Source organism: Acipenser ruthenus, chromosome 49, assembly GCF_902713425.1.
Source record: "Acipenser ruthenus chromosome 49, fAciRut3.2 maternal haplotype, whole genome shotgun sequence".
In the NCBI taxonomy this organism is placed as follows: Eukaryota; Metazoa; Chordata; class Actinopteri; order Acipenseriformes; family Acipenseridae; genus Acipenser; species Acipenser ruthenus.
The window spans coordinates 4,278,286-4,296,512 of record NC_081237.1 but is presented as its reverse complement, the minus strand read 5'-3'; the positions used below and the strand labels follow the sequence as shown (position 1 = coordinate 4,296,512).

General features: G+C 42.3%; 2 protein-coding genes across 3 annotated transcripts; one reads left to right on the top strand and one right to left on the bottom strand.

Moving 5' to 3' along the window:
- Positions 1–514: 514 nt before the first annotated feature.
- LOC117428885 (testicular haploid expressed gene protein-like) lies at positions 515–6,730 on the bottom strand. Of its 2 annotated transcripts, none has more exons than XM_034047871.3 (7): positions 6,661–6,730; positions 6,127–6,199; positions 5,381–5,436; positions 3,297–3,363; positions 2,146–2,272; positions 1,675–1,855; positions 515–1,109 (listed from the first exon to the last, which is right to left on the bottom strand). In XM_034047871.3, the coding sequence occupies exons 2-7, from the start codon at positions 6,186–6,188 to the stop codon at positions 862–864; spliced, it is 741 nt and encodes a 246-aa protein (XP_033903762.3). In that variant the 5' UTR covers positions 6,189–6,199; positions 6,661–6,730; the 3' UTR covers positions 515–861. The 2 variants fall into 2 exon arrangements, with proteins under 2 accessions (XP_033903762.3, XP_058871248.1); XM_059015265.1 differs by having other exon boundaries at positions 6,671–6,717.
- A 4,933-nt stretch (positions 6,731–11,663) lies between these two features.
- On the top strand, positions 11,664–14,757 carry LOC131721831 (insulin gene enhancer protein ISL-3-like). Its single transcript, XM_059014822.1, has 4 exons — positions 11,664–11,691; positions 12,307–12,484; positions 12,876–13,059; positions 14,386–14,757. The coding sequence occupies exons 1-4, from the start codon at positions 11,664–11,666 to the stop codon at positions 14,752–14,754; spliced, it is 759 nt and encodes a 252-aa protein (XP_058870805.1). The 3' UTR covers positions 14,755–14,757.
- Positions 14,758–18,227: the final 3,470 nt, after the last annotated feature.

Below are 18,227 nucleotides of genomic sequence, written 5' to 3'. Positions count from 1 at the left end.
AAAAAACGATGTAGCCTCGAATTCTCAGGTTCAGTTGGAATGCATCATATTTAATATATTCTAGTATGTATGGGCAGATCAGATCAATAAGGTTGTATTTAATATTTGAATATGAAATAATAATGACACTGAGATTGATGCTGTGGGCTTTGGAAAAAAAATCCTGAAAAAATAAAAACAGGTGAAAGGTTTAAACCATGAGGGTTAAGAATAGACCTCTGTGCAATACCATGTTCACGGCTCCCTTATCGTCGTGTTGTACTTGTGCTGCTTATCGAGAGCCCCCCGTTATAAAAATTAATTTGCACAGTAATTTAGCAGTTTTCCCATAGTTGTACTATGTATGTAACATAGTTTCCCCTGTTTTGCCATTCTTTAAATATGCTTTGCCATACCTCTCTGGGCTTCCTTTGTTTTACCAGGCTAATACAACGAATTGTTTACCCATCAAACTTTTTTTTTTTTTTTTTTTTACAGTATCAAAATTATGAAAGAGCAGAGAAAAGGCTTACACTGTCAGAGCTGTCACTTTGCTTAACAAACATTCATACTAAACATTTCTGCTGGAAAAATAGAGATGTTTTATTAGAGAATAAGTCAATTCTAATGTTAGTTGAAGCTGAACTGCTGGTTTCACACAGTCATGATTACCACTAATATCAGACATTAGTGATTGGTTTCACAGACCCCTAAAATAACACAAGGTAGTCCAATATTAGTGCTAACTGGGGCCCTGTGAAACCGAACTAAAGCACTGTGTAGCACAGTCATGAGGTAAGACAGCCTGGACACCTGGCATTTCATACACAGAAATTTATTGTAAAAACCAGCGACTGAATCTGCCTCTTCCCGGGTGCTTTCCTAGATCTTCTTGTGCCGCACTTTCCGTGGGAGTGGCGTGGAGAGCTCCAGGACCCTCAGAGACGCCTGGGCCTGCTTGGCGGTCTCTGTCACTAGGTAGGGGTCGTAACCCTCAAAGATTCCCTTCCGTACTTTGGGTTTGGCCAGCATGTGGACGCGATCGCTAGCCACGACCTTCATGGCGCTTTCAGGGACCGGCCATGCCGTGGGCTTTTCCGGGAGGAACAGGGGGTGCACTTTTTTGGCCGCTGGAGGAAAAGAAGAAGGAAGCGCCGGATGGATTTGGGCAGGTGACCAGGGGCCATGATACCGACCCACAAGCTTTTTGTGTTACTTTTTCAAGTAACTACAGCCGTTGCAGGGGCAATTTTACAGCAAATCTTACCACATGATGAGTTCAAGCAACAACATCAAAATAACCTGGTGTGTGGGTATGAAATATGCATCAACTGTAACGGTTATCTTAACTAGCGTGATGTTCTTGCTGTTGAGAATCACTTTGAATACCTCCTCCAATCATCTCATCCAGATGACTTTAAAGCCGTATATTAAAGCAACGAGTGCATGAAACCAGCAAGGAACGATTTAGTTACAGCAAAGAGCTGGTGTTTTTTTTTTGGTTGCTCTGAGCAACTCTTCTTTTGCTTTATACTGCTCAGATTGTTTTTATTTCTTTCCAAGAAAAAAAGGAAGAAATGGTCTTTGCATTTGCACTTGCTAAACAGAGAAAAAACAAATAGCAGAAAAACAAGGGCTGAATTCACTTTTACTGTAAAGGAAAAAAAGTCAGTAGTTAACGCAATGATGGCTTACTTGCTAGGTCCTGGAGCCGGGGAGTGGCAACGGCGCTGCACGCTGCCTCAGTGACAATGCTGATTCCCTGCTCCGGACTCCAGATCAGAGAATCACGAGCCACAGGGGGGTATCGTCTCTTGGGCCGGGCCAGCTGGAGAATGCGTGGGCTGGGGACTGCACTCTTCACAGCCTCGCTCACCTGCAGTTTCACGTATTCCAGGTTTTGTTATGAGCTTGATTAGCCACTGACTATAGGTAACGAGCTCAGTCTTATTAAACTCACAGCAAAACCAGGAATGGATCAAACTGCTATGCAATGGGAGTCTTATTTCCATCCCTGATAAAGCATACTAAAAAACATGGCAAAGTATGATGAATGCAAAACCATGAGGAAAGCATGGAGGATAACTGCAAGATAACAATGGTGGTTTACAGTGGTGAAGTTTTAGAAGGGGGAATCATGGTCGTATAAGTGGGACTGTTACTTACTACTGAGTAAACAAAGCGCTGTGGCTCCCACTCCTGGCTGACTGCTTTGGGCTGGGCTAGCTCCTCCAGTCTTTTGGTAGCCGTGGATTTAAGAGCAGCTGCACTCACTGTCCATATGGGAGAGCGTCTAACAGGTGAAAAAAAAAAACAACAACAATTTTCCAATTTTTAAGCGCTTTCCGTTTTGAAAAAAAACTTGATACCTTTATATAAAACACAGGCAACAAAACAGCTGCAAAGGCCAATTTACTATAAAATGTAAAGACAAACCGATGCTATAACATCAAAAGCTGAGACGGTTGCAAAGGTCAGACTATGGAAACTAAGACTGAAGAAAATCGGAGTCCTTTAATACGCTTTGGAATTGCAGTGTTTAGGTGCTATACAGGTCATTTGGAAGAGCACGCGCTCCCTGGGTAGAGAGTCTAACTCTCCACCAATAAACCAGATCTTGAGACGGCAGGGCACAACGGCCCCCTGCGGCAGAAGCCCTGCTGCTGTAAATAGTTTGTGTGGGGGAATGTAAGCTTGACAGGGTTAAATCTGTCCCTGCCAGCATCACAGGTTTGGCCATTCAACAGTTAGATAATTGAGGAGTGGCCACATGTATATAAAGATCCAGAAAGCCTGAGTGTTTGTGCTGTGATTTTTGTATTGTTTATTAGCGTGGTAGTGAAGGCTACACATAGTTATTCTTTTGTTTAAACCTTTTATTTTGTCCCTCATGCCGTGTTTATTTTGTTCCTGTGTTTTGTGTTATTTTGTTAAATAAACGTGCGCGTACGCACTCAAACCTGCAGCTTTCTGTCTCTTGGTGTAATTCCTGCCGGTAGCCAGCCTGGGCCGTGACGCCATCCTGTCACACCCCCATATATTCATTCCATTACCCTCTTGTTAAAAAATACAAAACCAATAACCTGACATTTAACATCTTCTTTCATAACCAAGCCTATTTGCTTTATAGACAGCAGGAAAAACTAAATAATTAAAAGTAAGGTATATATATATATTATATTATATATATATACACACACACACACACACACATATATATATATATATATACACACATATATATATATATATATATATATATATATATACACACACATATATATATATATATATATAATAATCATCTAAAGGCTCACCTATCCTCGCTGTACTTCGTATTCAGCGCTTTGAACTGGCTCAATTCAGACAGTCTAGGTGTTAATACTGAAAAAGGAAGGAGAGCAGGATCCTTTTAAAGGGATGGTATTACACTTTATTAGGGTAGAGGAGAACCTATTTGGACCACTGGGGAGAGGGGATGACAATATTGACTACCATTGTACCCTGTTCAATTTACTCTATAAAAAACACACACACACACACACACACACATATATATATATATATATATATATATATATATATATATATATATATACACACAGTATATTTTGATTTGATTAACACATTGTGAATCATGTATATGTTGTATAGATTTTTTAATTTGGGGTGTCCCATCTATTGAGATTATTAAATAAATAAATCACTATTCTTTATATTAGTAATAATTTATGTTAATAAGCACCAGCATGACCTAAAGCTATCTATTGCCAAAAATATAAATATAAAATAAAAAAATAAATAAAGGAAACATGAGTCAAAGTGTCCGATCCCTAGACCTCTTAGTTCTATGAAGACACTTCGGTGGATCTAGCGTAAGATGCAATTGAGCACAGACAAAACATCAACAAAATAAAAGACTTAGGGGCTGATATAAGGATAGGCGCTATGACAACAATGGAGGCCAGGCAATTATTTTGCACTGTGGCCTATGTAAACTTAAGAACAATGCAAATTACTCAACACGTGTAAATGAAGAGCTGCAATCATGATAATGAGGGTCTCAATGAGCGCCGCCTGTGCAGCGGGGTATTTAGCGGCCGCACTTACAGCCCAGACTTGAGGGGAGTTAGGAGTGCAGAGAGCAGCAGGCGCTGGATGCGATTTGTGGAGCACGAAAATCAAACCAAACAAAAAAATATGTCAGAGGAATGGCAGCAAAGTCCTGTTGGTGCACGGAAGAGAAAAGTATTCAGAGGAGGAGCTGAGTGTCATTACAGCTGAGTTATTAGGAAAAGCCAACATCAGTTATGCTACCAAAGAGGCCATATAGTCCTCTACAGTGGAGAAAGTCAATGCTGTCAGTGTTGCCTGGAGGACCAGGTGATGAAAAGGTGGCAGGACCGGCGGTGGCAAACAAGAGCGAAACTCGCAACGCAGCACAGGCCTGCAGCAGGAACAGGAGGAGGGCATCACCGCTGGAGAGGCAAGCGGAGAGGACAACCCATCCCAAACAAAGTGACCCTGGCATCTCCGCCTTGCCCTTCTCCTCCGAAGGTTTTCCTGCCTGTCCTCAACAAGAGCCAAGCGTCGCCGCATCAGGACCACAGACAGCAGCCATCCTGAAGCCAATTACAGGTCTCTGAAGGTGTGTGGTTTTATGCAGCTCTTAATTACTTGCTTCTACAATGGTTTGCACCTTGTCAGAGGAGGTGCAAAGTTTTTGCAGGGTGAGCAATTGCCCAAGTGCAAGGCAAAATCCTTACATCTCACTGCAATGTTTGTGCCCGGTTAGTATTCCAGATCCCCACCCAATTGCATGCTTTTTTCTTCACTGAATACATTTCAATATCATTTAAATGGATTAATGATGGCAAAGTGCTAATCTGACAGCGGGTGCAGAACGCCAGGTGAAAAACATTCTTTATATAAGCCGCACCTTTAGCGACCGCTAAAGTCCCACTTACATCTGCCCCTTAGTATTTAAGCAAATGCAATCAGAACCACTAGGAATGACAGCAAACATGATGAGCTTTACTGAAAGTTAAAAGCGACTTTCTCTTTAAATGCATTGTCATTCCCTCTCTTCCCTTATAAAAGTTTACCACTGTATTTGTGTACTTTTTCCATGCTGTTCCCATGCTTATACTCTGCATTTACCATAGTTTACCCTGCTGTGGCATGTTTATTAATATACTTTACCATACCTCGCTGGTCTTTACAATGCTTACCTGTGCTTTACCATGCTTTCCCTTAGCTTTATTACCCTTTGCTGTGCTTTAATTGTGGTTCACTTTTATATGGGTTTTAAGAGCATGGCTGCTAAAACTGAGGCCAGAAAGTTGCTAAAATGAGGCATGCCAGTCTGCAACCCACTACTGCGTTGTGCCAGCCTCCTTACCACTGGTAGTTGCAGCCCTCTGTGAAGGCATGTTATCCAGCCAGTATACAGAATGCCTGCAAAGAAAGCACACACACTGTAAAACAAGCTTACAGGACAGCGTTATCCTTCGAAAGGATTACCACAGTAGGTTTGTAGTTTTCCCCATTGGCTACACTGTGCATTTAACATAGTTTACTATGGTTTGCCATGCTTTAAAAATATTATGCTCTGGGCTTCCCAATGCGTAACTATGCTCTACCATGCTTTCACTATGGTAAACTTGTTTAAGGGAGATCACTGTCAACAAAGACATGCATTTAAAAACAGGCAATTCTTGTGCTATAACAGAGTAAAAAATATCACTGCAATTAAATGCTGGGCCATGCCAATTGTATTACAAAGTAAAGAAGTGGGTTTCAATTGCAGGAGAATTTGGGTTCCAATCTACAACTAAATCTACCACTGAGCGAATGTAAACTAACTGTACAGTAAACCAAGTCAACTGTGCACAGATGGGTAATCTGTGATCCATTGGAAACTGGTTTAAAATGTGCAGTTCACAAATATAATCAGTTTATTGAAAGTGAGGAAAAGTTCCTGAGTTTTAAATATAAAGTACAATGCACCTTATGTAAGTTTATAGAGATATGCATCTTAAACATGTATATGATTATAAAGACAAGACTTTGCTCAAAAGAGCCAACTTCCCACGCAAAATCTCTCTCTCTCTCTCTCTCTCTCTCTCTCGATTTTTTTTTTTTTACCTGTCTGGGAATTTCAGGAAATTCTTTTTGGGCTTGGCCAAAACATCTATCCGAGTTTCCATTACGAATTAATCTGGAAAATCAGTTACAATATTATTATTATTATTATTATTATTATTATTATTATTATTATTGCATAATGAGAAATATACATGTATTTGTCAGAGATTTTTATGATAAATACTGTACACAATTTCTGTACTTTCTCGAATACAGCACGAGTACAGTGCAAAAATGTTTAATTAAATCAATACAAATTACAGAATTAATTAATTGTACAAATACAATTCTACATTGATTAATAACATGTTTTACTTGCACTAACGTACTATAAAGTAGTAACACATAAGCTATATTTTATAAATAGGCCTACATTACCCATTAGCTAAGAAATATCTGATGATAGCGAGGCACCGCATTGTTGTGAAGCACGTTATCACTTTGCATAGTATTCAAGCTAATGTTTAATTTGCAGATAATGCAATTAAAGGATTTACGAACCAAAGGCGTGTTTTATTTGTTTAGGTACAGTACCTGTGTTTACCTTTGCTCTCCCGTGCCGATACACCGCTCTGCAGAAAACTCTCCCCGTCGCTGGGTAACTGTGGACGCGAGACACTGTTGCTTGGCAACACAAAGAATTCGCAGGTTCCCTGGATGACTTTGCTGCTGCCAGACCCCGGTCATGTGACAGGTGCGGTTACCTACATTCTTTTGAACCCGAATGCACCTTAGAAGTTTGTGTTAAGTTACTATCAAACGAAAAGAATTTGACAATTTACTATCTGATATTTACAGTAATTTGGTTTCATTACCTATTATGTCTTAAGTAGAAAGAGTCTGGTATATAAAATGCATTCTCTAAAGTTCTGAAACGCTAACATTATTAAAGGATGTTAGATTTTCATATCACAACGGAATGGCAATTCACCGTGCTTGTTTTAAACCATGCTTGCCTCTGGAGGCTGTGTGGTCCAGTGGTTAAAGAAAAGGGCTTGTAACCAGGTCCCCGGTTCAAATCCCACCTCAGCCACTGACTCATTGTGTGACCCTGAGCAAGTCACTTAACCTCCTTGTGCTCTGTCTTTCGGGTGAGATGTATTTGTAAGTGACTCTGCAGCTGATGCATAGTTCACCCTAGTCTCTGTAAGTCGCCTTGGATAAAGGCGTCTGCTAAATAAACAAATAATAATAATAGCTTTGTAGTTACTGTGCTTTTAATATGCATGCTATGGTGCACCTCAGCAGAATGTATACGACTCCCACAGGCCAGGGGGTTGTAAGCTCTGTACAGTTTGTGTGTCTGAGGGTTATCGGATCCTTATCTCCAGGACCATGGCTCATTCGAAGTAGAAGCAGATGCTTTCCACTGGACTGATCAGCCTCTCTGAAGTGGGAGACTCTTCATACTCTTTGTGTGTGGTCATATCATCACCCCCTAAACTAGTCCAAACAGCCGCCTCTGATACTGCTAGATAAGGGAATGGTAAAGTAGCCCAGCAGGAAAAGAGATTGTGCTGTCGCTGGTGACAATGTTTCATCTGATTACTGGACCTGGAGAGTATCGGTGCTAGGCACACATGCACAAACACACGCACACAGACACACACACACACAAACACAAACATATGCACACACAAACAAACATGCACAAACACATGCACACACACAAATCAAATCTTTTTAGTTACTGTAAGACCAACTAACCATGTAAATACCAAGTTTCATCATAATTTAATAAGCAGCAATGTTCACGATATTTGCAAGAATGTAAGGCTGACGTAGAGATGGACACATTTATGGACAGACAGACAGACAAATAAACAGACAGATAAACAAAGCAAGCGACTGTTGAATATTACAGCAGCTGCTGGTGAGCGGGTGCAAGGGTGTGGATACCCAGGAGGTGCCGGTACATTACACAGGAGCACAGGTCTACAGCACTGAGATTCAGATAGGAGACCACTGCTGGTACATTGATTTTAGAATAGTCAAGACTGACACGCGTATGGCCCATGTTAATATCAGATCACCAGATCACAGACCCCTATCCAATTACTAACTAGGGTCAACCCAGCGCAGCTTCCCAGATCTGGCGAGATCTGGTCCAAGGCTGCAGGACTTGCCCATATCTCTAGGAACAGATCCTTGTTCCATACTTGTCCCTTATTTGAATAAGCTGTTCTTTTAATCCACCCCCCCCCCCCCCCCTCCACACTCACACTCTTGCGTTTGACCTTGCGTGGATCCTCTATCCGAAGTTTCTTAATTTTCTCTTTTCAAACTTTCAGGGCTTTAATCTATTCGGTTTCCAAATTACCCCCGGCCCTAATGAAATTGATTTAATATTCGGTGACAGGTCTGTAACAAGCAGAGGACGTGCCCCCCCCCCCCCCCCCACGCTCCTAACAGCTCCGTCCCAACACTTCACATTGCTAGTAATTAAAAGCAGCCCAATGGCGCCGCGGCCAAGTGATAAATATATATGCTGATCAGGCAGGGAAACACGCCCAGCAATTTACTCTGCTGGCTCCAAGGCTCCTAGCCCTTCCCTCCTCACTTTGCCTAATATAAACAGGGGGGTGAAAATGAAGAGGCATGTGTTTTAATTTTGTGAGGCATATAAAAAAACCCTGCATTAGGTATGTATATTAATCACGGCTCCAGTGGCTGCAGGAGATGCAGGCCTCCTTCTTCGATCACAGAGAGTGAAAGTCAACGTCTGTACAGCTAGGTGATTTACATTTTTCTTATTTGCAAACGCTGATCAGCTCTCAGCCCCCCTGAAATCATAACAACAATAACACTATATCGCATGCGGGAGAGAAAAATTAAACACGGGATGTAAATGTGCTGGCAGTGATGAATGAACCCTTCCTGTTATAGGAAACTGGACGGCAGCTGGCTTTCTTACCCAGCTCTGTGGAAGCCAGGGTAGATGGGGCAGGACAGATAGATTTGAGAACTGAAACCAGCCCCCTTGGAATATTACAGGTTTTCTTTGTGTTTTTGGGGTGTCGTGTCAAGAACATTCATTGTAACTTTAACAGATCCTTCTTCTATAGCCAGATTCCATTGTACCTTGTGTCTCTCTATCCGAAAAACACATCCCCTGTGCACCTCTCTAGAGGAGGAAAGTGTAACCGACGTAAAAATGTCAGTGGAAAATCCGCTTCCAATCGGCTTTTAAATCACTCAGTGCAGAAGTTAATTATCAGTGAGTGGTGCTCAATTGTAAAGGTGAGGGGAGGACAGCTTTTCCTGTTTTGAAATCAACACAGTAGTGAATGGTTTAATACCTGCCGGTAAATGCTTCTTTTAGGCAATTACGAGTGTGAGTAACAGTACAACCCAAGTGATATGAGTTTAGAGTCTTTCGTGGCATCCACCTCAAGCAGTATACAGTCCAAAAGCAAGCTAAAACATAGCTTTGTACAGGGGTTAAGGCACTGTAGGTGCTGGGATGCAGCTGATCAGCGTGGGGTGAGGGTGCATGTATGTGAAGCACTGTAGCAGATACTGGCCACAACTGCACACTCCCCACACAAGCTTCTTAACCGCTGTACAAAAGAGCGAGGCTGCTTTGTGAGAGCAGCTCTAGAGTCTGTAACCTCGTCTTTCCTGCGGGGGTCAGAGGAGGTGCATCACACGACGCGGCCCATTACTCTCACACTCTACAGTGAGGTGGGGAAGGCTGAGACCCGGAACCAGCAATACTCAACGGGACAGGGGACAGTGTCTCAGACCAGAATCAATCTCAGCAATTCGAAAGGAAAACAGTGACCTGGAATTATTAGACTACTGTTTCAATTGACCCTAAGTGTCAGAAAGCAGAATTGAAAGCAAAAGCAAACATGTGAAACGTATTTAACGTTGCAGTAAAGCAAATAGCATAAGCATAAAAAAAATAAATATATAAAACACCCAATAGTGCTAAATTTAAAAATACTAAGAGCGACTTAAACATAAATTCAATGGTAAACATTTCAACTTTTTTTTTCAATGTCTTCTGTGTTGAAACAGTTTTAATCAGACATTATAAAAAGCCGAAACATCACTCATTTCAATTTAAGTTTCTTTTAGTATTGCATGATAGATGAAATGGGAGCTGTATCAGTCCAGAGATGATAGACAAAGAGAAGGAGAGGTGATATCTTTTACTGGACTAACTAAACAATAATCAGAAGCTTTCAAGATCTCAACAGTCTCTTCTTCAGGTGAAAGCAGGAAAGAGAGATTGGGCTGGGGGGGCTGGTAATCTGTGTCCATTTTCCCTGTGACGGACTGTGCGGGTCTCGCTAGGATCCCCTCTCCCTTCGTAAATCTGCTGACCTCCTGCCCAGGCAGACGGAGCGGGGCTCTGGATGGGCAATTCATCTGCAGTCTGAAGGGCACAGGGGTCTGATTTATGCACTGTGCTCACGTTACTGTCTCACACAGACACTCACGCACACCACGGCTGCTGGGGGGGAAATTCTCGTGATTTGTGTCTCATGGGAAACATTGGCGCGCATCCCTGTCCCCAACCCACCTCTGGATTCTAGAACAGGTTCGCACACTGTTGACAAAAAAGGGACAGGGGTTTTCCGAGACAACCCGGAAATTCCAAATCGGAAAATCTGAGTTTAGAAACTGAATGATAAAAAATAATAACACACATAACTTCAAACATTTTAATGCAGATTTTTTTAAGGAATAAAATGGGTATGCAATTTCCTCTACCGATAAGCAAGCATGCTGGTTGAAAGTGGCTAGCGGCAGACTGGGGAAGAGGACGGCTGCAGAGGTATGTGCCATCATAAATGCATCAATCAAAATGTTGTATGGAGCAAAACAGTGTGCATTGAGTTGACACTACTAGATGAGCTGATCAATAGTATATTTGCAAAGTAATTGTGCAGCTTAGCATGAATTTACCATAAACTATCGTGGTTTCCCATACTTATTTCATACCTCACTTTTCATTTTACCAAACAGTGCCACAGGACTCTTATAGAATATTTTGAGTCAATATATTCTTTAAAATCAGTTCAATTAACCACGCAGACACACAGCCAACAAAACCAGTGCTTATTATTCCCCTGGCGCTGTTACTGGAGTATGATCTGATTCAAGAACACGCTTGTTTTGAGCCAAGCCCTAAACAGGGTGGATGCTTTGATAATAATTCCTCCGAGTCCTTGCTGTCACTCTGTATTGCACCCGACAAGCAGCTGGACAAATTAGTTTTAATTTTAATAACTTGGTGGGCGGGCTGCATTCCTTTTGTTTCCCTAATGAGGGGGTGGGGAGCTGGTCGCCACTGTCATTTCCCTAATAGATTAGGTGGCAAGGCAGTGCGTGTGTGAGAGTGTGTGTCGGGAGGGGGCCAGAGGTATAAAAGTGACTCACATCACAAAGTCTGGATCAGCTCTCTGTTGGAACGGGTTACTGTCTAGCTCTATCCCCGTCCCGGCAAACAGCAAAGAAACGCAACATTGTACAGGCTTTGCAGCTCTGTAGCTGAGTCTGGGAGGGGAGGAAGACAGCTGGGATCAATGGGAGAGGCTGCAGATTCAACAGAAAGTGAGTTCATTATTTTTCAGTAAGCATACTGTGTTATAGTACTAGTTTTAGTATTATTATTTATGATTCTTCTCATTATTTATTATTATTATTTATTATTATTATTATTATTATTATTATTATTATTATTATTATTATTATTAATATATGATACAAGGGTCACGTTTACAAAGACAGATCTCGCTGTAAAGTTTGCTGTTTCCATCATTACAGTACAGCCCAGTGTTTTCCTAGTGTTTGTCTAGCTGACTGTGTTTGTGGCACTGTACCACACTATGGGTAAAGTGACCGATTTAAAAGCTGCAAATTCTCGACTATCCTAACACTAACGTACATACTATAGTGTATTATAGGAAATGTTTTTAAACAGCACTAAAGTACTGTTTCCCCATTGATCACTGTTTGTGTAATTGTTAATGTTAATGGTTTAAAGTAAATCTATATTTCAATATGTAAGTCTTGGCAGGGCAGCTTCTCGTTCCCCATACAGCTTCTAAACATGTGTTTTGCACCGAGCACTGATGCACTTTACCCTGTTGGTCGTCTACCCGTCAGTGAGGTTCTCAATCAGAGAACGAGGGCTGTGTGTGCAGTAAGCCTGTTTCTGTGGCACAGGGGCGGTGTGTGCGGGCTGCGGTCTGCAGATTCGGGACCCCTTCATCCTGCACGTCTCCCCCAATCTGGAGTGGCACGCGTCCTGCCTGCGCTGCTCCGAGTGCCACTGCAGACTGGAGGACAGGGACAGCTGCTTCCTGAGAGAAGGCAGGACATTCTGCAGAGAGGACTACCTCAGGTAGGAGCAGGCGTACATAAACATGCATACAGACACACAGGAATACACACACACACAGGCATACAGGGACAAAGGGCCACAGGAACACAGGGCATAGAGACACAAAGATATGAAATCCCACAAACACACTGGAACGCGGAGATGCAGGCATTCAGACATCAAGGAGCATAGGCACAGCATGAGTTCCCTACTTCTCACTATGTATTCTAAGTCATATTACTGTCGTGATTTCTGATCCTGGTCCTTTGTTTGTTGTCTATACAGTGCTGTATGTTTGTGTTGGGGTTTAGCAGCTGTTTGGGAGATTATCCCCTGTGCTTGGCAGCGGTGAGTCCTGGAAGCATTGCCCTGGTGTGCTCAGTGTACCGGTGTGTGTTGTGCTGTGTTCCAGGATGTTCACAGCGAGGTGTGCCCAGTGCGGGGGGTCCATCCTCCCCTCGGACCTGGTTCTGAAGGCCAGGGGGCGTGTCTATCACCGGCACTGCTTCCGCTGCGTGGTCTGCGCTCGGCAGCTCCTGCCTGGAGACCAGTTCACTCTGCAGCCAGGAGGGCTGCACTGCCAGACTGAGCAGCCGATCCCCGAGAGCCCAGAGGAGGGGGGCTCTGGCAGCCCACAGCCAGGGCTAACAGGTGAGCATGTTCAGCAAGAGAAGGGACTCAGAAACTCACAGGCTGTGCCCTTGAGAGAAGAGAAATACAGCTCACAACAGGGGTCCGATCCCTATACGAGTTTCCCAAGTAAAAGCACAGCAAAGTGTAATACACACAGTTTAAGCATGGTAAAGCACAGTAAAAGCAATGTGTAATAAAGCATAGGTAAGCATTGTAAAGAATAACGAGGTATGGTAAAGATTATTAATAAACATGGCAAACCAAGGTAAACTTGTAACACTTTAGTTTAGAGGTCAGTTAATAGTGATTATAAACATGTTATTAATTATGCTATTAACAATTATAGAATTTGATTAGAAATAATAACATTATTTTATACACTTTTGCCATTGTTTTGTTTTGCTATTGTTTATAGTTATGACGGCTATAGGGCTGGGTTCACAGACCCTGATAAGCACTAATTTTGGACTATGTTACCTAAGGTTACATGAGGTAATCCAAGATTAGTGCTAATCATGGTCTGTGAAACCAGCCCATAGTCTATCTGTCTGTCTGTCTGTCTCCCTTTTCCGTTCTTTTTGTCCTTCTATGCCTGTCTGTCTGTCTTTATATTTTGCTGTTGTTTATAATTCCTTATAACGGATCCCTAGACTAAAATGTTACCAGTAAACTGTGGTAAATGCAATAATACAACCAAGGGAAAAACATGGGAAAACTGCAAAAATACTGTGCAAAAATACCATGCAAAAATACTGTGCAAAAATGCTGTGCAAAAATGCTGTGCAAAAATACCGTGCAAAAATACTGTGCAAAAATACTGTGCAAAAATGCCGTGCAAAAATGCCGTGCAAAAATGCTGTGCAAAAATGCCATGCAAAAATACTGTGCAAAAATACTGTGCAAAAATGCTGTGCAAAAATACCACGCAAAAATACAGTAGTAAAATTTGATAAGGATTATTCACAAAGCTTTAACTGAGTTATTCAAAGAATATGTTTTTTTTTTTTTTTTTTTCAAAGTTTGTTTTTCTGTGAACAAATTAAAGTCTGATGTTCAGGAACCTTCTTTCACTGTTTCAATGGGAAGACAGCAACAAACTTGATTTCATTCATAAAAACTGACTTTGAACAAACAAACCATATATATATATAGTGTGCATGTATCTACATGTACAAGGCAGCGCTACATTTTTGTACTGAATCCACACCTTTCTCATTTTAACTAAATGACAGTGTTTAATATTAATTCCATTGAACTCAACTGATCCTTGTACACAGTCGTAAGTTGACCGTGCTGTTGCTCTTTCTTTCCCCTCTCTCCCCGGCTGTTTATTCTCAGGGAGCCCGTGCGAGGGTCGGGTGCTCCGCGGCGGGGAGAGACTTGCCCGTGTGCGCACTGTCCTGAGCGAGCCGCAGCTGCTGGCACTGCGGTCCTGCTACGCGATGAACCCGCGTCCTGACGCGCTGGCCAAGGAGCAGCTGGTCAAGGTGACCGGCCTCAGCCACCGCGTCGTCCGCGTCTGGTTCCAGAACAAGCGGTGTAAGGACAAGAAGAGGACGCTGCTTCTGGCCAGGCAAGAGCCGCTCACCCCCCGCGACAACACGGTGAGCGCAACAAATACGCAGTTACCCCTCATGCTGGTTCCATGGTTATACTAAGCATGTGCCTGACCTGGTTTGTCATGTTTTTTTTAAAAAATATGCTTTACCATACCTTGCTCATCTTTACAATGCTTGCGTTGTGTGTGTTTTTTTTTTAACATGCATGCATAATATGACGATTGACATCTTCTCAGTAATACCCTTAGAAAAGTTTGACGGTAAATCTGCACGGTGACTTTGGAGAAATGGAGAAAGTCTTTGAAACGCTTGGCTTTGAAGCTTCTTTTAGTGTTTCTAAGCTTTTGCAGAAAGGGAAGCCACACAGCCCAATATACAGCACCGCTCACGTTGGATTAAGCAAGCCCAGGGTCAGACAGCTGGTAAGGGGGACTGGGTAGTGCTGAACTGGATTTGAAATGCCAACGCTTCTGTCACGATTCAATCCTAACCTTTTTGTTTTATATATACAGCACAGTGCAGTTAACATAGTTTTTGCATTTTGCTGCAAGGTTATGAAAACCAACATTAACTCAAGTGACGGTGGTGTGGGAGTCTCTTTGGGATCCACTTGAACACAACATCTTTTTCGTTCAACCAGACTGGGGGTCGCTGCCTGCTGGCCAACATCCTTCCAGGGCAGGCTTCACTCCCGGCTGACGAATACTCCTTGGGTTTTGCAGACGAACACTAATAGCTGCATCGTGGTTCCACCATATTTTGATGCCATACTTTGCAAGTTTACTGTCTGAAAGGACGCCTTCTTGAGCCTGCAGGCAAACATTTTTCAGACGTCACGGATTGCTGCTCGTTTATCAGTTCCTCTTCTCTCCTGTCTTGTCTGTTTGTTGTCAAATCTTAGGAATCTCAAGATACTTTATACTTTTATCATTTCGAATCCTCTGCAGAACATCTGCTGTTGTATATCTTGAATATCGACGTGTTGCCATGTTGATGACCTATAGGAGACTACTCATGAATCAAGCTTGTTTTTATTGCAGAAGCCCAACAGATTTTCAGGAAATCACCTTTGTAGTTTCAGTCTCTGTTTTGGGGGAAAAAAATCTAAGAATAGTAAAGCAGCATGCATGGCGGAGAAAGCAGAAAATCTTGGACCCAATTAATATGAATTCCTTAAAAATAAATTGAATCATAACTTTCTGTAAGAACATTGCAGACATAGTTTCTGACAAAGTCAGAGGAGCAAATTGTGAGAAATGAAAAATTAAAAAATGGCAGCATACAATTGTACTGCTGGGGGTCCAAAAGGTGATGAGGGTTAATCTGAATGGAGCCCAGTCTGTGATGAAGGCTGCCCAGTATACTATGAGGATCTCTGCTGTCTCTCTTGCAGACGCTGCAGGGTGTGGGCGCCACTCTGCTGGTGGCTTCGAGTCCGGAGCCCCAGGATGCCAGTTTCCCGCGCAGCCCTCTCAGGGTGGAACGCTACGAGTCGCCGTGGCAACGGCTCAGCGGCCTGCCGCTGCTGTCGGAGGAGCAGGAGACGCTGTTTCTGAAGCTGGTGGGTGCACTGGTATACTGGTATCACTGGTTCAGCACCTGTCTGGCCCTGACCTTATCTAGGGATGGTCAGGAGACCCAAATGGCCCTTCCTGCAGAGTGAGAGAAGAGCAGTCATGTGACAGCATGGTTCTGCCAGTGGATTCATTAAACAGAACAAAGATCCTCTCTGGAGCTGCTCTGCTGATACCAGTAAATACATGTGTGTGAATGAGTCCTGTTGTTATACTGATCCTCATGCCTCATCGTATTGCTTTTCTTTACATCACACTATGAAAAAAATATACATGAGAGAGAACGAAGTACATTGACTAACAATTAAATGTAATTTAGGATTATTGTGACATAAAAGTTGAAATGCTTCATATATATTTTTTTTATTTCATTGTATAAATATTTTCCTGTTTTATAGGTCAGCTTCTCAAAAGAATGGACTGATTCAAATTCGCCTGTTCCGGGTGATGTGCCACCTAGAGGCACCAGCATGAACTACACTATCATAAGCCAGGCAGCCAACCAATCACAACCGCAGTTCATCCAGCCCTGAGGATTCCGTAGCTGACTTTCCGGGAACAGCTGTAACTTCTGTTCTCATTGAGATGAAAAGCAAATGGCGATGACAGTCTCCACTGCGCTTCCAAATGGACTGAGCCACGCAGAAACACCGTCCGGAATTACACCCACGTTTTTGACAGTGCCGTGGCTACATTCGCCTCCACCATCATCACTTTGTTTCAAAACACGAACCCTGTTGCTGTATTCACAATGCATTCTTTTGGCAGTCTTTTTTATTTATGGATTCATTCTACAATCAAAATGGATTCTTATGTAATCGTGCACGAATTCCTTTTTGAATTTAAAAATCTGCATCTCTTGAATATTATTGAATCAATAGTATTTGGATTTGGAAATGCATTCGTATATGAGCGTGATATTAAACATTTAAAAGCACTTGGGGTGTTGAAATGTGACTGATAATGACTGAAATGTGCTTAGCATTATTAAACTTTGTTTGTTTTAATGAATTCAATGTTATTGCATAAATACTGTAACGCATGGCATGACATTTATAAGCATCATTAATAGTATTAAACATAATTACTGCATCTTGCCATTTTGTCTTGTGTGAGCATCTGTGCATCTAATATGTTGCTGCTGCTGTTTAGTTCAAGCACTTTCTGTGTAAATAAAGATGCATTTATGCAGTTTTGTCACACACTGAGCAGTCGAATGGGCCTCCTGTATGCACAGTGACTGATTCTTTATGCAATTCCACGTTTTCGCCACTTGGTGGCAGCAATAAAACATCAGTGGGGAAATTCTTCTAGGGTGATTCAGAATGCAGAGCAACTGCTTTTCAAACTGTCTCCAAATTCCGTGTAAAATGATCTTGGGACTCTAATGTCAGAGTCCGTTTATAATTATAATCATTTTAAACTGCTCATTATTATTATTATTACTTATTTGGCAGGCGTCATATTATTATTATTATTATTATTATTATTATTATTATTATTGGGCGTTTGTTTCTATAAAAGCTTGTGAGTCTTATAACTGGTAATCGACTTGTTGAATTCATTTGAAAATATGCATATGCATTCATTATGGGGCAACGAAACGCAAAGTAGAATTGCAGATTATTATAACAAAGCTTTCCCCCAAAAAACACATAGAAAACACACCCCGTAAACCAAACAGCTAGCGCACTATAGCGGGAACCTGTTGTTAATAGATATTGCAACGCCTTGGTCAGAACGGAAGGGTGGAACAGGAGTTCTTCAAAAGCAGCAATCACTTTTACTTTGCATAAGCCCCGGATACGCAGGTCAGCAATGCAGGTTACACGGGTACTTCTCCCACTCTCCACCCCCACAGCACGCAGACTGCCGCTTTATCCCACAACCCTTACAACAGTGTAGGTTAACCCCGACCAATCAGTGTCCGCTATCAGCCGCCCCACTCCCCCTGCCTCCTGCCAGGTGCACTAATGATCCCGGGAGCCCTTTCCCGCG

Coding starts and splice junctions, on each gene's coding strand:
- LOC117428885 (XM_034047871.3), bottom strand. CDS start 6,188: ATGGAAACTCGGATAGATGTTTTGGCCAAGCCCAAAAAGAATTTCCTG. Junction 2,273..3,296: donor ACGAAGTACAGCGAGGATAG/GTGAGCCTTTAG, acceptor TTCACCTGTTAG/ACGCTCTCCCATATGGACAG. Junction 1,110..1,674: donor CCGGCTCCAGGACCTAGCAA/GTAAGCCATCAT, acceptor CTTTTCCTCCAG/CGGCCAAAAAAGTGCACCCC.
- LOC131721831 (XM_059014822.1), top strand. CDS start 11,664: ATGGGAGAGGCTGCAGATTCAACAGAAA. Junction 11,692..12,306: donor GGCTGCAGATTCAACAGAAA/GTGAGTTCATTA, acceptor TCTGTGGCACAG/GGGCGGTGTGTGCGGGCTGC. Junction 13,060..14,385: donor ACTGCCAGACTGAGCAGCCG/ATCCCCGAGAGC, acceptor TCGTAAGTTGAC/CGTGCTGTTGCTCTTTCTTT.